Consider the following 23,799-nt stretch of genomic DNA (forward strand, 5'->3'; position numbering starts at 1 on the left):
AACATACAAAGAATTATAACTCTCTAGCGGAATAAATTCATCCAGGTTTCATCTTTATTAAATGGCCTGCCACCCTGAAATCATACACTCTAGTACTCATATCTCCACAAGGGGAAATACCCTCTCATTATCTAATTTATTCAACATCTATGTATCTTGTATGTTTTGGTAGGTCGCCTCCTACTTCGTTAAACTCCAGTAAGTATAAGCTCACCCCACACAACCTTTCATCCTGAGATGTTTCCTGCAATAAAGAGGACAACTTCATGAATCTTTTGTGAAATTTCTACAGTGGAAGTAATTCACCCAACACCCTCCTTCCCTGCAAAATAAGGAGACCATAAGTATGAACAGTAGTCCAGGTTTAGCAGGACTTGCCATTTATACAGTTCCTGTTGAAACTTCATAAGGCACTGGTGAGGCCTCACTTGGAGTATTGTGAGTAGGTTTAGGCCCCTTATCTTAGAAAGGATGTGCTGAAACTGGAGAAGATTCAAAGGAGGTTCACGAACATGATTCCAGGATTGAATGGCTTGTCAGATAAAAAGTGTCTGATGGCTCTGGGTTTGTACTCACTAGAATTCAGAACAATGCGGGGTAACCTGATTGAAACCTATCGAATGGTGAAAGGCCTTAAAAGAGTGGATGTGGAGAGGCTCGAACACCAGAGGACACAGCCTCAGTATAGAGGGGTGTTCTTTTAGAATGAAAATGAGGAGGAATTTTTGCCAGAGGGTGCTGACTTTGTGGAATTCATTGCCACAGGTAGTTATGGAGGCCAAGTCTTTATGTATATTTACTGAAGAATTTGATAGATTTTTGATTGGTCTGGGCATGAAGAGATACGGGGAGAAGGCAGGAGATTGGGACTGAGAGGAAAATTGGATCAGCCATGATGAAATGGCAGAGCAGTTTTGATGGGCCAAAATGGCCTAATTCAGCTCCTATATCTTGTAGTCTTATGGTCTTAAACACTTCTACTTAGCCTTAGTAGCCAGCCTTTAGCTATGTTTTTGTAATTAATTTATTTCCTGCCTTAATTACTTGTTGTGCCTGAATGCTATCATTGTCTCTCATGTATGAAGACTAACAGATTTCCCTATTGTATCACCCTAAAGTAACCCTCGTTTAAACAATGTTCTGTTTTTCTAATTTTCATACCAACATGGTAACCTTACATTTCCTCCCATTATACTGTTGAATTATTAACTATATTCTTAACCTATATTATCTAGTTGAATCATCCCTGCACTTACCACGCAGTTTGCATTTCCATCTATGCATCTAAAATGCATATTTTTTAAATATTCTTTTTCAGAAGGAGGCCATTTCGGCCCATCGAGTTCGCGCAGGCTCTGACCGTTCCACTCACTTTCTCATTTGACTTGGCAACTCCTCCAGGCGGAATTGCCTCCCGACACAATAGAGGCAATTTATCCTGGCCAATTAACCTACCAATCTACATACCTTTGGCATGTGAGCATTCAGTGGAAACACACCAGTTGCAGGAAAAACATGCTAACTCCACACAGATAGCAATGGGAGATCAGAATTGAAGCATAGCATTATGACACAATGGCTTGGCTTGACTCTCTGTAACAGTGTGCTTATCCTTGTTCTTTGCTCCATGCCCTGTTCAGTTCCTTCACCTCGGTCATTAATATAGACCGTAAATAGCTAGATCTCAGTACTGATCCTTGTGGTACCTTAACAGCTATGGTTTGCTAATCTGAAAGTGACATTTTTATCCTGAATCTTTTGTTTTTGATAGTTGGCTGTGCTCACTAACAAACTAATCCATCGTCCTATATTGCCACCCAATGGTATGCAGTCGTACCTTGTTCATTAACTTCTGATGTGGCACCTTATCGATTGCCATGTAGAAATCCAGATACACTATGTCTGCCATATCCTTGTCACACACTCATTCCTTGTCAAACTATCAAACAGAATCAACATAGTTGAGAATCCTTCAAGGATTCCAGCATTTTTCTATTGATAGATGAGCTAACTGGCTTTTAGATTTCTGGGGTCTATTTGGCTCTTTCTTGGACAGGGGTGTTGTGTTTGAATCCTATTGCCCAGGATAGTTGTAAAACAGAACGATTTTCTGAAGATCACAGACAATGCATCATGGTATCTATAGCCATTTCTTTTCAAACCAGAGGATGCAGGCCATCCAGTCTGGAGAGCTTATCTGTCTTCAGTTCTACAAGTTTTTATTTCTATAATAATAACATATTATTACTTAGTGTTCTACCACCCTTTTGCTTAAAGATTTTTACTAGTCTTGTAATGTATTCATTGCCTTCTGCTATGAAGACTGCAGCAACACCTTATTAATTCCCCAGTCTCATCCTTTGAAAAACGAATAACTTTATAGATAGATAGCTCTCTTCTTATTTATTATGCTTGTAGAAATTCTTACTGGTCTTTTGCATTTCTTTCCAGACAACTGTTTATCACAAACAAATATGCAAACTGAGTATTAAATAGGCAAAAGAGTGTTCAACAAAGTCCAATCATTCAAAATTAATGTGCAACATGTAATTTTTTTGGCTGTACCCACCATTTCAAAGTCACTTTTTGATTGTTGCACCCTTTAACTGGATTTCTATTTTTGTAAAAGTAGTGTGTTGAACTTCTAGGAGGCAGTACAGTTAGTTGTTGCGGTGAGGTAGCTTTGGGCAATTGTATGTTCTTGTGCCAGACAGCTTATTGTGAAAAGGTGGACTGTTTTCAGCAGCAATTTTCTCAAACTGTGTGGGAGCCATTGCTGTAATGAATGAGATAGCAATAACTATTAATTTGTTTTTGACTAGCATACAGAAGACTCCGATAGTCTGTGTGTTGACTTTTGGACTGGTTTGACATTCTCTAGTTCTGCAAAGAAGCTTCAGTAAGGTTTTTTTTGAGCTGGACAAAGCGTTTTTTGCTTGCAAACAGGAGAGCTAATTCATACTTCGAATTTGGTGTAGAATGCTTGGTATCATATCGACTGACCTTTACTGAAGTGGGTTGTGCTTCCATTACTGATTACATTTGAGGCAATGTTTGCAGTTGGAGCAGAGCCCTTTGGAAAAAAAAATCATTGCCTTGTATTCTGGGCTTTAACAAAGTACACGGAAAAGGAATGTTTCCATATCTTTCTCTCTTGCTTTATAGCTGGCGTCAGATGCTACACAGCCCTTTGATAAAGAGAGTAGTTTCACTCCGGTTGTCCGTAATGTAAGTATAATTTCATCCTTGACATTTAGAAACATTTAAGATTTATAGGCTGATACAACCTCTGTCACATGAAATGCATGTGCCTATTTCAATGTTAATTTTTTTCTAGGCTGTAATTGCGTCTAATGGTTCTTTGACTCCGAAGTTCAAATACATACAGAAGCTGAGAGCAAACAGGTATGCCCCTCTAGTTTCAGCTGTTCACTGTACCGCGTGTTAAATGCATAACTGAACCCCTCCAGTCAGAAACTGCTAACCCAAAAACGTTAATATTTTGGTGAAGTTTAAATCAGGCTGATTTACAAATTATTAAACTCTTTTCGATGCTGGTGGTATGTGCCCTCTGTGTGATCTTTGCTCGTAGATGAGCCAAGGCATCATGTGTAATAAGTTATTCAACTCAGTGAGTTTGGATTGTCCTGTATGTAATTATTGTCAGATCGTGACCATAACATACTTACTTGCAGCAAAGATCACCAGCACGTGAATACAGTTGTCCTGTATGATTTGTAACATTGTAGCGGTGTGCTACACGCAGCGCTAAAATTACGACACGGAGTCGGTAACTGCAGTCGAAGGAAAAAACTTTATTCGAAATCTTCAGCCTCACTTTTAAGCCTCCCTCAACCTGCCCCCCATGGCGCAGAGGCTCCAAAGCTCTGTGCTCGCAAACCCCCGTAGGCTATCTAATTTTGAGTCGGTTCGGATGTGCCAAGAAATGGGTCGCCACATAACCCCCCCCCCCCCCCCCCCCCCAGAACCGGCGATACACCCCCCAATGTCCACAGTCTGGGCCAGAACCTGCTTGGGAGGTCGGCCTCTGCGCCGAGGTGCCGGAAACTCGGCCGGTTGCGCCAGGTCCACATGGGCCGGTTTGAGGCGGTCCACCGTGAAAACCTCCTCTTTCCCCCCAACGTCCAGCACGAACGTGGACCTGTTGTTCCGGAGCACCGTAAACGGCCCCTCGTATGGCCGCTGCAGCGGTGGCCGATGCCCACCCCTTCGTACAAACACAAACTTACAGTTCTGTAGGTCTTTGGGTACGCAGGTCGGGTGCCGCCCGTGCTGTGAAGTGGGTATGGGGGCCAGGTTACCGAGCTTCTCACGTAGTCTGCCCAGGACTGCTGCGGGATCTTCCTCTTGCCCCCTTGGGGCTGGTAGGAACTCCCTGGGGACGACCAGGGGCGCGCCGTATACCAACTCGGCCGACGAGGCGTGCAGGTCGTCCTTGGGCGCTGTGCAGATGCCGAGTAGGACCCAGGGAAGCTCGTCCGCCCAGTTGGCTCCTCGCAGGCGGGCCATGAGGGCCGACTCAGGTGACGGTGGAAACGCTCCACTAGCCCGTTCGACTGTGGGTGGTAGGCAGTGGTGTGGTGCAGCTGAGTCCCCAAAAGGCTGGCCATAGCTGACCACAGGCTGGAGGTGAACTGGGCGCCTCTGTCGGAGGTAATGTGGGCCGGTACACCAAAGCGAGATATCCAGGTGGCGATCGGGGCTTGGGCGCAAGATTCGGAGGTGGTGTTGGTGAGCGGGACTGCCTCTGGCCATCTTGTGAACCGGTCCACGATAGTCAGGAGGTGCCGCGCTCCGCGCGACACTGGCAGGGGGCCCACGATATCCACATGAATGTGGTCGAAACGCCGGTGGGCGGGATGGAACTGCTGCGGTGGGGCTTTGGTGTGCCACTGCACCTTGGCCGTCTGGCAGTGCATGCACGTTTTGGCCCATTCACTGACCTGTTTGCGGAGTCCGTGCCAAACGAACCTGCTGGAAACCATCCGGACAGTTGTCCGGATGGAGGGATGCGCCAAGTTATGAATGGAGTCAAAAACACGGCGCCGCCAGGCTGTCGGGACGACGGGACGGGGCTGGCCGGTGGCGATGTCACAGAGTAGGGTCCTCTCACCCAGGCCTACGGGGAGGTCCTGGAGCTGCAAACCGGAGACTGCGGTTCTGTAACTCGGAATCTCCTCATCCGCCTGCTGCGCCTCTGCCAGTGCCTCAAAGTCTACCCCTTGGGAAAGGGCATGAACAGTAGGGCGAGAGAGCGCATCCGCCACGACATTGTCCTTACCCGAGACGTGCCGGACATCCGTCGTGTATTCAGAGATGTAGGACAGGTGGCGTTGCTGGCGGGACGACCCAGGGGTCGATGCTTTCGTAAACGCAAAGGTAAGCGGTTTGTGGTCCGTGAACGCGGTGAAGGACCGACCTTCTAGGAAGTACCTGAAATGCCGGATTGCCAGGTAGAGCGCCAACAGTTCCAGGTCGAAAGCACTGTATTTGAGCTCGGGTGGTTGCAGGTGTTGCTGAAAAACGCCAGGGGTTGCCAGCGACCTGCGATGAGTTGCTCCAGCACCCCACCGACTGTCGTGTTTGATGCGTCCACTATGAGGGCGGTAGGGGCGTCCATTCTGGGATGTACTAGCATTGCGGCGTCCGCCAAAGCTTCCTTCGTTTGAACGAAAGCGGCAGCGGACTCCTCGTCCCAGGTAATGTCCTTGCTCGGACCTGACATCAGGGCGAACAGGGGGCGCATGATCCGGGCAGCTGAAGGGAGGAAGCGGCGGTAGAAATTGACCATACCTACGAATTCCTGAAGGCCTTTGATCGTGGTGGGTCGGGGAAAGAGGCGGACCGCATCTACCTTAGCGGGCAGAGGGGTTGCCCCGTCTTTAGTAATCCTGTGGCCCAGGAAGTCAATGGTATCGAGTCCGAACTGGCATTTGGCGGGGTTGATTGTAAGACCGTACTCACTCAGTCGGGCGCAGAGTTGACGGAGGTGGGACAGATGCCCCTGACGACTGCTGCTGGCTATGAGGATGTCATCCAAATAGATGAACGCGAAGTCTAGGTCCCGTCCCACCGCATCCATTAACCGCTGGAACGTCTGTGCGGCATTCTTCAGGCCGAACGGCATGCGGAGGAACTCGAAAAGGCCAAACGGGGTGATGAGAGCTGTTTTGGGGACGTCGTCAGGATGCATCGGGATTTGATGGTACCCTCGGACGAGGTCTACCTTGGAGAAGATCCGTGCGCCGTGCAGGTTTGCTGCAAAGTCCTGAATGTGCGGCACAGGGTAGCGGTCCGGTGTGGTAGCCTCGTTCAGCCTGCGGTAGTCGCCGCACGGTCTCCAGCCCCCCGTCGCTTTGGACACCATGTGCAGGGGGGAGGCCCATGGGCTGTCGGACCGCCGGATGATCCCCAATTCCTCCATCCTCTGGAACTCCTCCTTCGCCAGCCGGAGCTTGTCCGGGGGAAGCCGCCGAGCGCGGGCGTGGAGGGGTGGTCCCTGGGTCGGGATGTGGTGCTGTACGCCGTGCCTGGGCATGGCTGCTGTGAACTGCGGTGCCAGAACCGATGGGAAATCTGCCAGGACCCTGGTGAAGTCGTTGTCGGACAGCGTGATGGAGCCGAGGCGAGGGGCTGGCAACTGGGCTGCACCCAGGGAGAACGTCTGAAAGGTCTCGGCGGGTACCAGTCTCTTCCTGGGCAGGTCGACCAGTAGGCTGTGAGCCCGCAAAATATCCGCACACAGAAGCGGTTGGGCTACGGCGGCCAGTGTGAAGTCCCACGTGAACTGGCTGGAGCCGAACTGTAGCTGCACCTGACGGGTGCCATAGGTCCTTACTGTGCTGCCATTCACGGCCCTCAGGGGGGGACCCGGTGCCCTGCTGCGCGTGTCGTAACTCGTCGGAGGTAAAATGCTGATCTCAGCCCCAGTTTCGACCAAAAACCGGCGTCCCGACCTTCTATCCCACACATACAGGAGGCTATCCCGATGGCCAGCCGCCGTAGCCATCAGCGGCGGCTGGCCCTGGCGTTTCCCGGGAACTTGCAGGGCGGGCGACAACGGCGGGCTTCTGCACCCCACCGCTGGTGGTAGAAGCACCAGTGTTCATTGGGCTGGGGGTTGGTGGGCTCTGCGGCCAGGCCTGGACTGGTTTGCTGCTGGGAGCGTGGCTGGGAGATCCGTGCGATGGACGCCCTGCTCACCTTTTTGGCGTTCCACAGCAAGTCCGCCCGGGCTGCCACCTTCCGGGGGTCACTGAAATCCACGTCAGACAGCAGCAGGCGTATGTCCTCGGGCAGCTGCTCCAGGAATGCCTGCTCAAACATGAGGCAAGGTGTGTGTCTGTCGGCGAGAGACAACATCTCATTCATTAAAGCCCAAGGAGGTCTGTCGCCCAAGCCATCCAGGTGCAGTAAACGGGCAGCCCACTCGCGCCGTGAGAGTCCGAAAGTCCTGAGGAGCAGGGCTTTGAATTCCGTGTACTTGCCGTCTGCCGGGGGCGACTGTACGAACTCCACGACCTGGGCTGCTGTGTCCTGGTCGAGGGAGCTCACCACGTAGTAGTAGCGGGTGTCTTCTGAGGTGATCTGGCGAACGTGGAATTGGGCTTCGGCTTGCTGGAACCATAGGTCCGGGCGCTATGTCCAGAAACCCGGCAGTTTCAACGAAACCGCATGAACAGAGGCGGCGTCGGTCATTTCTGGTCCAAAAATCATTTGGACCGTCGGGGTCACCAATTGTAGCGGTGTGCTACACGCAGCGCTAAAATTACGACACGGAGTCGGTAACTGCAGTCGAAGGAAAAAACTTTATTCGAAATCTTCAGCCTCACTTTTAAGCCTCCCTCAACCTGCCCCCCGTGGCGCAGAGGCTCCAAAGCTCTGTGCTCGCAAACCCCAGTAGGCTATCTAATTGTGAGTCGGTTCGGATGTGCCAGGAAATGGGTCGCCACATCAGTAAATACAACCTGGAGTTTTGCATTCTGAGAGTTCCTCTTCTGTCTTTTGTGGTCTTTGTCCTTTGGTTTATTGTTTCTATTGTAACAGTATCCTGCAATTAAAAAAAATTGAAGTAGGATGGAATTTGCATCACAAAATCGAGGTTGTACTTTCGGTATAAACACACCATGCCCAATTGATCTGTGTATTAAATTTAGCAATTTTCTCATGCTTCAAAGTTGCACCATAACTTTATGTTCAGAACAGTTGGAAGTTATATTTTGTGATGTAACTTTAACATGAATGTAATTGCAAAACTATAGAGTGGCTAAAGTGCAAAGACCATTCAACTCTTTACTATTACCTTGCTGGAGCTATCCATGATCCTTCCATGAAGCCCAGCAAGTTAAGTTTTCCCTCATTCCTAATCAATTTCCTGTTGAAAAATGTAACTGATTCTGTATCCATCACCCTTTCCTGTACTGGGCTTGAGATCACATCTGCTCATTGCTTTTTAGAATGTATATTGATAACCCTTTGTGTCCGATGCTCAAATTTTTAAAATATTGTAAATTTGGCATTCAACCATTCATTCCTGAGATAACCGTATCTCTATCTAAGCAATTCAGTTATTTTGTTAATAAATAATAAATATTTTTTTTCTTGTAATGATGCTGGCATTCCATTATTTTAAGAATGAGACCAGAATAGTTCATTTAAAGCCTTTTTACAAGTGAAGTAATGTATTAGACTTTTCCATGTTGAGGTTCTCTGGTTTAAATCTAATTCAGTTCCTGCTAAAATTTGAATGTTACAATGATAAATTTAGCTGCAAAGTCAGATTTGGCTAAGGGGAAAGGCTGGTTATTTAATATAAATAGGATGGTTCCTCTACTCAACGTCTATAAATGTCTTTGCCTCTCTATGGAGCATGATTTGCTTCCCCTCCTCAACTCCCCCATAGGAGCACTGCTCCATAACTGTGCAGGGTCTGACTAAACTGAAGTTCTAACAATATTGGACCTTATGAAGTTGCTGATATGCAGCATGATAGATCTGAATAAAATGCCGCATAGAATGCAAAATGGTGTCTGAATGGATTAAGTCATCACGGGAATAACATTAAGAGCCACTCTAGAAACAATGGCTACTCTGTTTGTTGCGTAGATCAAATTTTGAAATTGATTTTAACCACTCGAGGGCACATTTCATCCAGAGCATTTGAGTGCACTTTTTAGGGTGCATTAAAATGCTAGAGTGGCAAACACCGACAGAATGGGGCTGGTTGTAGGAGGGAGAGCAGCGGAGCCCAGCATTTAGTGGAGAAGGGTCGTCAGTGATGTATAGGTGGGGTAGGAGGGTTTGGTAAAAAGTTGAAGCTGATGCTGGGCGGGAGATGTTGGATTCGAGAGGATGCTCTTTGTGATGGGCAAGACTGGTAATGTGGCTTGTGGAGTTCAGGTGTGAGAAACCAATTAATAGAGGGATGAGAGGAATTTGAGATTTATTGCACCATATGAGCTTCAGCAAACAAAGGAGTGGAACCAGCGAGTGCCTGAGATAGAGGTCGAAGGTCAATTCATTCTGGGGTAGAGGATGCAACATTAGTAATTTCCTCGGCTAATGCTACTTGGGGGCGTGATATTTTAGAAATGCCAAGTGGCAAATATTCCCATGATAATGTAATCAGAGTCAGATTAATTATCATATGATCTGAAATTTCAAATTTTCAGTTTTTTTTACAGAAAATGCATAAAAATCTATAACTTACAAAAATAAATAGTGCAATATAAAAAAAGGAATAACGAGGTAGTGATCATGGACTGTATAGAAATCTGATGGCGATGAGGATGGAGCTATCCCTAAATCATTGAATGTGGGTCTTGCCCCACCTCTCTAATGGGATTGACCAGAAGGGGGCTAATCCTATTAGTGAGCATCCTTAATAATGGATGCCGCCACTTTGAGGCACTGTCTTTTGAGAATGCCCTGGAGGGTGGGGAGGGTTGTGCTGGTGATGGAACTGGCTGTGTCTACAACCCTCTGCAGCCCCTTGCAATCTCCATACCAGATGGTGATGCAACCGGTCAGAATGCTCTTCACGGGACATCCATAAAATCTGTTCGTCTTCGGTGACATACCAAATCTCCTCAAACTCCTAATGCAATAGAACCACCGGTGTGTCATCTTTGTGATTGCATTGCTCTGTGATCCAAGTTCCCAGGTGACGCTTAAAGTGCTTTTGCATGGAGAAATAACATCCCATTTGCAACTGGTCTGGAGATCTTGTAAAGGGTTTGTGAACTGATTGAGATCAGAAAGCACTGTTATTTTTTATGAGAGGAAATCATTGTCAAGTTTTGTTCTGGATGAGGAAGTAAGAGAGAATCAATTTTCAATTGCAAAACGCTGCCAAAAATACCATAATGCAACTAACTTCTATAGTTGTAAGTAGTCTTAATAGAAGCCTATCAGGTTTTGCAAAGCTACTATTAGGGCACACCACGAGAAATTATATAGGGCTTTTTAAGGTAGAGTTATGAATTGGCCGTCTTCCTCTGGAGTTTGCAGACACAGGAGACTTCAGACAATGGAATCTGGAGCAACATCAAAAGCTGGAAAAATAGAACCTCAGGGGGGCACTGGACGGGTCAAGACTCTTCATCTGTACTGAGAGGAGATGGAATAATAATTTTTTTAAAATGTAGAGAGCAGTGGTGGAGCCAAGAGATAGGTGGAAATACAAGTAAAACTGCAGATGCTGAAACCCAGGAGCAACACACAAAATACTGGAGGAACTCGATGGGTCAGGTGGCATCTATGGAGGGAAATGGGATTGATGTTTTGGGTTGGTGCCCTTCATCAGGGTTGGAAAGAAGAGGTGGGGGAGCCGGCTAGAAGAGGGTAAGGGTTGGTTTAGGAGGTAGCGTGTTAGGAGGATCCAGGTGAAGGAAGAGATGATGGGAGGGGAGAGTGGAATGATAGAAGAAACTAGCAGGTGATAAGTGATGGGGGGCTTTATGGACCATGGCATAAAGAGAAGGAAGTGGGAAGGGGATCTAGAGGAAGGTGTGAATGATGGAGAGGTGGAGAGGGTGGGGGAGAGGAAATAAGGGTGGGAGACGGCAGCATTTCCAAAAGAATACATTGCACTTGTTCGATGATGAGAGACCTTCAGGACTATTCAATATTTCTGACAGGTTTGAGAACCGACGAGGCAGGAAATCCACAGTTTTTATTGCTGTTTCTTGGGTAGGGCTTGTTCTGTTTTTTTTTCCCCTCTTCCTTACCACATGACAATATAGCATTTGTGCAAGGTCCATTATTGCACCACTAGGCCTAGGGTTGGCTTTGGTTACAACATGAATAGGAATTGGTCAGTGTTGCAAAGGGATCGCTCTTTCCTAGCAACCTAGCCAGCAGTGCACTAATCAGAAAAAATGGAGACCTAAGACATTTTGCAGATGCTGGAAATATTGAACTGGAGGAACTCATCAGGCCAGACAGCATGTATAGAGTGAAATGACCGGTTGGTATTTTGGGCCGAGACCTTTCATTGGATCCCAAAAACTATCACTTGATCTTTATTATCAGTGTAAGTTTTGCCTGCCATTTAATCACATGGCTCATCAGAAGGATGGTGTTTTGCAAAAGCTAGGTCAAGATCGAGTATCTTGTCACGTGTCTACAAATACACGTGTGCACAGGTGCAATGAAAAATTTACTTGCAGAGCATCACAGGCATATAGTGTCATATAAGCAGCATTCAAAGAAAAAGTATTAATCATAAATAATTCCTACAAGAAAGAACGCATTGTGGAATGAAGAAAACCAAGTCCATTTTAGCACAAAGTGGTTAAAGCAGTCATAGTGTTGCTTAATTCGTGAACTGAATGGTTGAGGGGAAGTGTCTGTTTGGAACTGTGAACATTACCACTGAAGCTTAGGCTAAACTATGAACCACAGATTAACAATTTTGATTCCAAGACAATGATTAACTGAAGGTAGTGCTTCTGCTAAACTCCCATTTCACTCCTGGAAGGAGCGTTTCAGGTAGCATGTGTATTAACTTCGCTGCTCAGTTTGTGGGTCAGTCTGCTTGTCTGGCGGTGTGCTTTGTAAATGGATTGATTATAGAGCAGGAAGGAAGCTGGCAACTGCGTGTGAAGTAAAGGGCACGGGCCTTGTGATAGGTTTCCAGCACGGGAGCCAATGTTCCCTCTAAGGTTTCCCATAACTCAGAAAGGATGTGTTGTATTTGGAAAGGGTCCAGAGGAGGTTCACGAGGTTGATTCCAGGAATGGAAGCGTTAACATATGAGGAGTGTTTGGCAGCTTTGGGTTTGTACTCACTGGAATTCAAAGGAATTGAAGAATCCAATTGAAGCCTACCGGATGTTGAAAGGACTAGATAAGGTGGATGTGGAGAGGATGCTTCCTATGATAGGGATATCCAGAACTAGAGGGCACAGTCTCAAAATTGAGCGACGACCTTTTTGAACAGAAGTAAGGAGGAATGTTTTTAGCCAGGGAGTAGTGAGTCTGTGGAATGGTCACTACTGCGGTGGAGAGAAATGGGTGGGTATATTTAAGGCGGAAGCTGATAGTTTCCTGATTGGTCAGGGCACCAAGGGATATGGGAAATAGGCAGGTGTATGCGGTTGGGTGGGTTTTGGGATCAGCCATGATTAAATGGTGAAGCAGACTCGATGGGCTGAATGGCCTAATTCTGCTCCTATGTCATGGTGTTCGCATGCACACATCTTTTGCTACTCGAACACAAAAGGATTTTAAAACGTGCACAAAATGTCGCCCTCCACCTCGTTGGATGTTCAGTACATTTCACGATTGTACGCAATCACATTACCTTTTCTGGTTTTTGGTGCGGACGATGTTGGCATTGTGGAGTTTTGCAGTGATTTGTCTGCATATTTTAGAACTGGATTATTTATACTATTTTTATTGAAGTAATTATTCAATGTGCACATGTTGACACTGGGCAAAAATTGAGCAGACCATGATTTTTGCACACACTGGTCATATAAGTTAGAGGGAACACGCAGAATGAGTGAATGATTTTTTAATACAAGGACATGCATCACTGTGAGTGATCAGACTGGGGGCCAAAAATAGTTGTATTAAATTAGCAACTGCCTGGATAGCATTGAACACGTACTGATGTCCATATATAATCTAATGAGTCTTGTTGGTGCGGCAGTGTTTGTTAACATTTGAAGCAAAATTTGTTTGCTATTTTAAAGTTTATTAATTTGAGCAATTTCCATATTTTAAATAATATTGTTTGAGTTGTTTCACAGTCTGCAGCTTTACTGTGATATCCATCTTTGTAGGGAGTCTGCTCAAATCAGAACAATGAGTCCAAAAGGGAGAGTGCTGTTGCTTGGAGCTGGGTATGTGTCTGGGCCTGCCTTGCAGTATTTCACTAAAGACACTGACATCGAAATATCTGTTGGTAAGTGAGCAGGTTCTGTCTTAACTTGTGATGTTTTCTATGCTTGCTTTGATTGTCAGAATATGGAGGAACCATCACAAACTCCCCCAGCCACTGATGATCCTATGATTTCTGTTTCTGAGGCCAACGTGTGAGGAGTTTTCAGGTGGGTGAACACACGAAAAGCATCTGGCCCAGATACCTGGCCAAGTATTAATCACCTGTGCTGATCATCTGGCTGGAGTGTTTACCAAGATCTTTAACTTCTTGCTCCAGCACCTGCTTCAAGCAGGCTTCACTAATACCGGTGCCTAAGAATAACGTGGTAACCTGCCTGCCTCAAGGACTATCATCCAGTAGCACTTACATCCACTGTGATGAGGTGCTTTGAGACATCAGTGATGAAATATATCAAATGTCTGAGAAGTGACTTGAATCCACTCCCGTTTGCTTTATTTGGAAGATCTGTCACTAACCAATAATTTTATTGCTGCTTTTAATAGTTCAAATTGCATATTTTAAATTTTACATTTTAATGAATTCTGAAGCAAAGGAAGAGCTGAAGGTTAATCTGTTTTCTTTTATTCTTTAGCTTCTAATCTGAAAGACCAGTTGGATAAGCTGGTTGCAAACTACAATCACACCACTCCTGTTACACTCGATGTGCATAAGGAACATGATAAACTCTCAGAACTGGTGCAATCACATGACATTGTAATCAGGTAGGATTGCAGTCCTCTCAGCTAACTTGTATTAATTAATGCCAGTCTTGTCAGATGAACGGTGGACTCCAATCTTGTCTGGTAATCATTTTGAGAATACTTTTGGGTGCATGTAATTACTTTTCTGCAGGAGTTTATTTTATTTATCACCATGCAGGATTAGGAGGATGGATATTAAAGTTTGTTGAAAAGGAGCAACTTGCATCGGTGTGATCCCATTTGCACTCTGGAACACGGTGCTCATTAAAACTAGAGAGTTTAGATGAACTGTTATTAATGATGTTTGCTGCAGATATACAAGAACACTATTTAATGGAGGCAATTTATAATGTAAATTTTTATGATGACATTTTTGTACATTATTTATGAGATCTGCTTAAAAGGATTAGTGAAATTTTCTAATTCTAGATAAGCACATACTGACCAACAAATCTGTATGCTGAGATCTTGGGCTTATGTTGACCATTCTTACTCTAAAGCTGTCTTTATATCTTTTTATGATTTTTAATCCCCATTTAGTTTACTGCCCACTAGTTTTCATCCGATGGTGATGAAGGAATGCATCAGACATAAGGTGAACATGGTGTTGGCAAGCTATCTGTCCCCTGAAATGAAGGAAATGCATGAGAGGTGAGTATTCTAGGAAGACCTGACTGTTCCTTGTGGAATTTTACCAGGATTTAAAAAATTGCTCTGAGAAGTCTGACCTTTCAGTTGACTATTCCTTTGAAAATGCACTTGAAGCACTTTTGTTTTTCTTTATACATTTCCTAATGTTTTCATTTTGGGAAGTGATGATAAAAATGTGAAGTACTCTATCTACTGCACCATCAGTCATTAACTAAGGGAAGCAGTTTCATCAGAGAAATGCACAGGAAGGAAATGGCAAAAACAAAATCAAGGATTGACACACATTCCTGGTAGATTTTGAAATAACATTGCATAATTACTTATAAGTAAATACTTAAGACAGTAGATGGAGATAGACAAGGACACTTGGGGAATGAGCTGACAGATGACCAGCAGTAGTTGGTGGGTACTTTATTCATGAAGGAAGTGTGCAATCAGCATCTGGAGAGTGGGAAGGGATCAGGGTGGGCAGTAAGAATAACTTAGACACTGCCAAATTTCTTTCCACCTATCCATCTAACAAAAATGCTATCCGCTATAGATGGCCATCGGGATCTCCCTGTTGCTAGTCGTTTTAATTCTCTTTCCCATTCCCACACTGACATGTCTGTCCTTAGCTGCCAAGTTGAGACTAAGTGCAATTCAGCAAAGCAGCACCGTATATTCCATCTGAGTATTCTACAACCCAGAGCCACGAACATACTGTTTCAACTCATTCCCCTGCCTCGGCACTCACATCTGTTCTCCCCATCTCCCTCTCGTGATTGTGTGCTGTACCTTCTCGTAGCAGATTCCATCATCATTTCTTTGATGCCTCCACTTGTCTCTCTCCCCTGGTCCATCTGACTTTCATCCCTCCTCATTTAGATCCACCTATCACCTGCCAGCTCTTGCTCCAGTCTTTCTCTCCCATCATTTTATACTGGCCATCTCCCCTCTATCTTTCACCCCAGAGGAGGGCTATCAACTCAAAATGCTGACTTTCTATTTCCCTCCATAGATGCTGCCTGATCAACTGAGTTCTTCCAACATTTCTGTGTTATTCCATATTCCAGCATCTGCAGTCTCTTGTGTTTCCATTTCATATGTACTTTCTTGGTTGCCATGGCGCACTTTGCTCCAACTCAAGCTGATGCTCTTCTCTGTATTGGCTAGAACCCATTATTTTCAGTATCCCCAGACTGAATGTCACTTCCATCCCTAATACTGTCCTTCAAACACAAGTACCAACCTAACCCAAATGAGTGAAGTTTCTAGTTGATGTCAATGAGTCTCTCTGTGATGTTATTTCAAGATGTAGTCATTCTCTGAAGGCAGTGATAGGCAGCCTGTTGTTGGCAGTACAGTGGATCTAGAAGCCACTATTTCCTTATGATTGACAGCACAGAAACCCTGTTGCCATATGCTCAAGTACTCAGATATTTGGGTAATTCTTAATTATTTCATAGCTGCACTTGCTGATTTACCTCCTAGAAATACATACATCAAAAATAGATTTGCTTCTTAATTCTTGTTTGACATCTTTGTTTCACTTTGAAGTTGCAAATTTCATAGCTTCCCCGTGTTGGCACTGTTGATCAGGGATAGTGTCATGGCTGCAGAAAAGGAGGAAAACCTGGAGGGATTGTCTACGGAGTCTCTGTGGGTGTAAGTTAGGAACAGGAAGTGGGCTATAACTCTACTGGGTGTTTTTTACAGACCACCCAATAGTAACAGGGACAGATAGGGAGACAGATTCTGAAAAGGTGTAATAACAACAGGGTTGTTGTGGTGGGAGATTTTAAATCACAAATATTGACTGGCATGTCCCTGGAGCGGGGGGTTTAGATAGGGTGGAGTTAGGTGTGTTCAGGAAGGTTTCTTGACACAATATGTAGATAAGCCTACAAGAAGAGAGGCTGTACTTGATCTGGTATTGGGAAATGAACCTGGTCAGGTGTCAGATCTCTCAGTGGGAGAGCATTTTGGAGATTGTGATCACAATTCTATCTCTTTTACCGTAGCATTGGAGAGGGACAGGAACAGACAAGTTAGGAAAACATTATATTGGAGTAAGGGGAAATATGAAGCTATCAGGCAGGAACTTGGAAGCATAAATTGGGAACAGATGTTCTCAGGGAAACATGCAGAAGAAATGTGGCAAATATTCAGGGGATATTTGTGTGGTTACTTAGAAACATAGAAACGTTGATAACATACAGCACAATACAGGCCCTTTGGCCCACAAAGCTGTGCCGAGCATGTTCCTACCTTAGAACTACCCAGGCTTTACCCATAGCCCTCTATGTTTCTAAGCTCCATGTAGCCATCCAAGAGTCTCTTAAAAGACGCTATTGTTTCAGCATCCACCACCACCACCAGCAACCTATTCCACGCACTCACCTATGTAAAAAAATAAAATAAAATAACAACTTACCCCTGACATCTCCTCTGTACCTATTTCTAAGTTCTGCATGGGTACATTCTAATGAGACAGGGAAAGGATGGTAGGGTACAGGAACCGTGGTGTACAAAGGCTGTTGTAAATCTAGTCAAGAAGAAAAGAGCAGCTTACGAAAGGTTCAGAAAACTAGGTAATGATAGAGATCTAGAAAATTATACGGCTAACAAGAAGGAGCTTAAGAAAGAAACTAGGAGAGCAAGAAGGGGCCATGAGAAGGCTTGACTGACAGGTTTAAGGAAAACCCCAAGGCATTCTACAAGTATATGAAGAGCAAGTGGATAAGACTTCAGAGAATAGGACCAATCAAGTGTGACAGTGGAAAGGTGTGTATGGAACTGGAGGAGATAGCAGAGGTACTTGAGTACTTTGCTTCAGTATTCACTATGGAAAAGGATCTTGGCAACTGTAGGGATGACTTGCAGTGGCCTGAAAAGCTTGAGCATGTAGATATTAAAAAAAGGGAATGTGCTGAAGCTTTTGGAAAGCATCAAGTTGGAAAAGTCACCAGGACCAGATGAGATGTATCCCTGACTACTGTGGGAGACAAGGGAGGAATTTGCTGAGCCTCTGGCGATGATGTTTGCATCATCAGTGGGAACAGGAGAGGTTCCGGAGGATTGGAAGGTTGAGGATGTTGTATCATTATTCAAGAAGGTGAGTAGAGATAGCCCAGAAAATTATAGACCAGTGAGTCTTACTTCAGTGGTTGGTAAATTGATGGGGAGGATCCTGAGAGGCAGGATTTATGAACATTTGGAGAGGCATAATATGATTAGGAATAGTCAGCATTGCTTTGTGAAAGGCAGGTCGTGCCTTACGAACCTGATTGAATTTTTTGAGGATGTGACAAAACACATTGTTGAAGGTAGAGCAGTAGATGTAGTGTATATGGATTTCAGCAAGGCATTTGACGAGGTACTCCATGCAAGGCTTTTTGAGAAAGTAAGGAGGCATGGGATCCAAGGGGACATTGCTTTGTGGATCCAGAACTGGCTTGCCCACAGAAGGCAAAGTGTGGTTGTAGACAGGTCATATTCTGCATGGAGTTCGGTCACCAGTGGTGTGCCTCAGGGATCTGTTCTGGGACCCCTACTCTTCGTGATTTTTATAAATGACCTTTATAAATGATGGGTTAGTAAATTTGCTGATGACACAGATGTTGCAGATGTTGTGGGTAGTGTGGAGGGCTGTCAGAGATTACAGCGGGACATTGATAGGATGCAAAACTGGGCTGAGAAGTGGCAGATGGAGTTCAACACAGATAAGTGTGAAGTGGTTCATTTTGGTAGGTCAAATATGATGGCAGAATATGCTATTAATGGTAAGACTCTTGGGAGTGTGAAGGATCAGAGGGATCTTGGGGTCTGAGTTCATAGTACACTCAAAGCTGCTGCACAGGTTGACTCTGTGGATAAGAAAGCATACGGTGCATTGGCCTTCATCAATCATGGGATTGAGCAGAGAGGTAATATTGCAGTTATATAGGACCCTGGTCAGACCCCACTTGGAGTACTGTGCTCAGTTCTGGTCACCTCACTACAGGAAGGATGTGGAAACTATAGAAAGAGTGCAGAGGAGATTTTCAAGGATGTTGCCTGGATTGGGGAGCATGTCTAATGAGAATAGGTTGAGTTAACTCGGCCTTTTTTTCCTTAGAGTGAAGGAGGATGAGAGGTGACCTGATAGAGGTGTACAAGATGATGAGAGGCATTGATCATGTGGATAGTCAGAGGCTTTTTCCCAGGGCTGAAATGGCTAGCACTAGAGGGCACAGGTTTAAGGTGCTTGGAAGTAGGTACAGAGGAGATGTCATGGATGCAGAGAGTGGTGAGTCCATGAAATGGGCTGCTGGCGATGGTGGTGGAAGCGGATATGATAGGGTCTGTTAAAAATTTCCTGGACAGGTACATGGAGCTCAGAAAAATAGAGGGCTATTGGTAAACCTTGGTAATTTCTAAGGGAAGGGCACGTTCGGCACAGTTTTGTGGGCTGAAGGGTCTGTATTGTGCTGTAGGTTTTCAGTGTTTCTATGTGTCATGCTCTCACCCAGTAATTGCTTACATAAATCTGAATAAGCTAATTCAAAGAATGATTTTCTCTAGCCCTCTGTGCAAGTTTCATATGGCTGCATTCCCATGCATTCAGCCAATACCATACATGGCAAGGAATTGTGATGTTATTTCTTCCATAAGAAAACCGTGTTACCAGCAAGGGACATAACAAAGAGCACAATGGGACAGCACTGACTTGTACTGACCTTTATGTATGTTAGGGTATCTTGGCTGAATCATTCATGTACTGATATTACCGTGGCTTGTACTCAGCTCAGAGATTCATCTCTGCCTCGTGCATATATTGTTTTCTTCTTTATCTCCTCAATTTTTTTGATTGTCCCTTTTTCCACTTTAAACCTTTGCCCAGAGATTGCTTGATTCTAAGATTCTATCTACACTAAACCACTGCAGAACAAAACACACGCCTTGTTGAAAGTCTTGTATAGATTCATATCATTACAAAAACAAGTTTGTGATGGTGATGGGCATTCTATATACAAGGAAAAGAAGATTAGCTTTTTTGTCACGTGGATTGAAATGACAACATACAGTAAAATGTGTCATTTGCATCAAATCAAATCAGTGAGCCCACAAACCTCGCCATGCTTCAGGTACCAACATAGCAAGCCCATAGATTTCTAAGCTGAACTGGCAGGAAACTGCAGCATCTGGAGGAAACCAGCACGATCATGGGGAGAACATAAATCTACTTAAAGTGCCAGGAATTGAACCCTGATCTGTGATCGCTGGCGCTATAAAACATTGTGTTAATCGCTATACTATCATGCAGCCTGTCCTATTTAAAAATAAATTCATTAAATACTAATATAAAGAACACTTGTATAAGTATTATTTTGCTTTACTCCAGTATAACGGAAAATTGATCAGTGGGAATGATTCTATTACGGTTAAATCACCAATGCACTTAGCGACAGAACTGCTCTATGTAGCATCTATGTTGCACCTGGCCCTGACACACCGAGAAAACAAAGACACTTATATCAGAAAGCTTTTTCTGGATTTTAGTTTGGCATTCGACACTATTGTCCCACAGACACTGGTGAATAAGCTCCTACTCCTTGGTCTAAATACACCATGGTGTATCGGGGTATTGGACGTCCTACTGAACAGATTTCAGACAGTTAGGGTGTGCAACCAGTCCCCTCTCCCTGTCACCCTCTCTATGGGTGCCCCCCAGGGCAGTGTACTGAGCCTGTTGCTCTACACTCTGCTCACACATGATTGCATGGGCAAACACCCGAACAATCGCATCATCACGTTCGCCAATGATATGACAGTGGTGGGGTTCATTACCAACAATGACGAGATGACCTATGGGGAGGAGTCGGAAAAGTTCTAGGCCTGGTGCCAAGAAAATAACCTCTAACAAAACGTCAACAAGACAAAGAAGATGGTCATCAACTTCAGCGGAACGTGCACCGCTCACCCCTCCCCTTACACTTACGGCACAGTTGTGGAAAATGGAAGCAGTTTCAAACTCCTGGGAGTGCACATCAACACAAAAACTCTCATGGTCCCAGAATGCATTCTGTGCAGTCAAGAAAGCTCACCCATGCCTCTACTTCTAAGGAGGCTGAAGATTTCCGGACTTTGCACGTCCGTAGTCGCATCATTCTACAGATGTAGGGAACATCTGAACAAGCTGCATGACTGCACGGTACAGAAACTGCACTGCGGCAGAGAGGGAGGCTCCACAAAGGGTAGTCAAAGCTGCCCAGCTCATCACTGGCACCAGGCTACTTGCCAGAAATGTGCTGGAAAAGGGTCAGTAAGCATGAAGGATCCCACTCTGCTCCTAGACTGTTTGACCCACTCTCGTCAGAGAGGAGGCTACGTAGGACACACCAGGACCAGAGACTCAGAAAAAATTACTTTCCCCAAGCATCAAGGCTGATGAACACTTCCACCCACTAACTCCACCATGACCTTATTACTTCCCGTCAGTCACTATATGTACAGCCTCGTGTCGCTTTATGGACGAACATCAATTGTGTGCATAAGCTATCTTGTGTATTTATATATATTATGTGTTTTATCATTATTGTTATTGTGTTCTTTATCTTTTATGTTTTTTATATACTACATTTAATCTGGAAAAACAATTGTTTCATTCTTACAAGAGTAGGGGAAATGACATTAAACAATATTGAACTGAATCGATATATTCCTATGAGAATGGAGGATAGGGAAACTAAAGCAGAATTTTCTGGATGATCAAAAAGATGGTGAGCAAAATGTAGCACAGGTGGGACTGATGTAAATGAGTGAGAACCAGGTCAATTAAAGAAAATTCAGAGGGGAACGAATTAAGAGATGAAATGACAGCATAAGAGAAGACTGGTAACTAACTGAATCAGAGTCATATTTAATATCACTGGCATATGTTGTGAAGTAAATGTGAATTCAAAAATATTCTGTGAACAGTTGTACGAAAAGAAGTGGGACAGATGAGAGACCAAAGGGAAATAGACTTGTGGAGAGGCAGAGAACTTGAGAATGTTATGTGCATATTTTATATCAGCCTTTACCAAGGGAGAAGATGTTTCTGAAGTCTCGGCAAAAAATGGTGTGTTTGAAATTCTGGGTGGGTTGCAAAGAGGAGATATTAGAAAGAATCACAATACATAAAGTAAACAAATCACCTAGTGTGCTTGAGATGCATCTGAGGTTGCTAAGAGAGATAGGAGAGGAAATTGCAGAGCCCTTGGCCTTAATCCTCCAAAGATTTGGACCAGAAAATTGCAAATATTGCATTCCTTTTCTAAAGTGATAGTCCATAGAAGATAAAACAGCACAGTACAGCTCAGGAGCAGGTCCTATGACCCAAATTCGGTATCAATTACCCAGCCAAGTTAATCCTTTTTGCCTGAACAATGGCTAGCTCCTTCCGTTTCTTGCACATGCATGTGCCTATCCAAGAGCCTCATGAATGGCTCTATCATATTTGCTTCCAACACCACGCTGGGCAGAGTACTACCTTTGATATCCTGCTTCTTGGCTTCTTTCCTAACTCCCTGTGCTCACTTTACAGGACCCTGTTGGATGAAGGGATAAATTCAATAACCATTAGGCAATCCGTTTACCTGCAGTTTTAGAAACAATAATGAGAGAATTATTAACTATTGTGTATTTAATGATTGGGAAATTATAACATGGAATATTCTAACAAAATTGTTCTTGACTACACAGACATTTTTCTAATATCATAGAGAGAGTTGGTGCATTATGTATGGATTCCAAAGCGCATCTAATAAAGTATTAGATAATAAACGTCATCAGACTAGAGCCCATGCCATAAAAAGGAACAATAACAGCATGGATGGAACTTTGACTGTGACAGAGAGTAAAATGGTGATAAAATTTTGTTTCAGGAAGAGTGTAATGAATTTTCATAGTTTTTAAGACTAGTATCATAGATTTAAGTCATTTATATTTATGACTTGGACTTGAGTGGCAGTTTCCAAATTTAGAGATGAAGCAATTTGTGCCATTTACGATCTTAGATTAATTCCTTGTTTTTGTACATAAATGGCCTGATATTGTTCAGTGACAGATTTTTGATGAGGTTTCTTTGTATCCATGAGCATGGTAGTAGAAAGGAAGAAGTGTTGGTAATTAAAATTATGGGTACTTCCCCTATAGCCGTTCCATATACTTCTCTTGTTTAGTGCACAGGATGCCGGGATTACTATTTTAACTGAGGTTGGTGTGGATCCAGGGATTGACCACATGCTGGCAATGAGTCGTTTCGATGAAGCAAAGGAGCAAGGATCAACAGTGAGTGCTAATGTTTTAAGATGCTAATCTCCACCGTAATCTCCACCTCCCTCTTTGAATTACATTTGGACTAGTCCAATCAGAAAATTCAAATTTTGGTTTATAGTATTTAAAATTTTCAATGAAATTCCTTATTTAAATTCTTCTTTCTGAGCCTTTAGAGACTTAAACGTAGCTATTGCATATTGAATATTTTTACAGAACAAGCTTAGTGTGCCATTTGTCTACTTTTACAGTACTGTTCCAAAATCTTAAGCACATTTATATTGTTAGGGTGTCTAAGACTTCTGTAGTGAAGTAATTTTATGTATTACTCTGTATTGCTTCTCAAAAAGAAACAAATTTCATGACATATGAGTGATGATAAACTTGATGCTGACTTGGGTTTCTGTTGATTGAGAGTGGGAGAAGGACAGGGAGAGGGGAATCACAGTTGGGAAAAGGGGAGGGTGCAAGAAGCACCAGAGAGATGTACTGCAATGATCAATAGATCAGTTATTTGGAATCAAATGACCTTGACTCGTGTATCAGGGCTGGGTGTGTCCTGCCCCCCCCCCCCACCCTGGCACTCCTTCTCTGCCACCTGTTCCACACCCCTCCCACGGCACTCCACCTTTGCCATTCCCAATATCCTTTGCTCCCGCCAGATTTACAGACTTGTATTCCACTCCACGTGGACACAGTACTGTACAATAGTCTTAGTCACCCTAGCTATATATATGTGCCTAAGGCTTTTGAATAG

At 44.3% G+C, this 23,799-nt stretch overlaps 1 protein-coding gene across 3 annotated transcripts in view; it reads left to right on the forward strand.

The window, feature by feature from the left end:
* Window positions 1-23,799, forward strand: part of aass (aminoadipate-semialdehyde synthase) — a 90,428-nt gene that overhangs the window by 41,850 nt on the left and 24,779 nt on the right. For all 3 annotated transcript variants that reach the window (XM_059977942.1, XM_059977940.1, XM_059977943.1), the window contains 6 exons: window positions 3,166-3,228; window positions 3,338-3,405; window positions 13,310-13,431; window positions 14,003-14,132; window positions 14,652-14,762; window positions 22,949-23,057. In XM_059977942.1, the coding sequence (XP_059833925.1) occupies window positions 3,166-3,228; window positions 3,338-3,405; window positions 13,310-13,431; window positions 14,003-14,132; window positions 14,652-14,762; window positions 22,949-23,057 (603 nt within the window). The remainder of the gene's footprint in view (window positions 1-3,165; window positions 3,229-3,337; window positions 3,406-13,309; window positions 13,432-14,002; window positions 14,133-14,651; window positions 14,763-22,948; window positions 23,058-23,799) is intronic.

This window comes from Hypanus sabinus, chromosome 8 (assembly GCF_030144855.1).
Source record: "Hypanus sabinus isolate sHypSab1 chromosome 8, sHypSab1.hap1, whole genome shotgun sequence".
Lineage (NCBI taxonomy): Eukaryota > Metazoa > Chordata > Chondrichthyes > Myliobatiformes > Dasyatidae > Hypanus > Hypanus sabinus.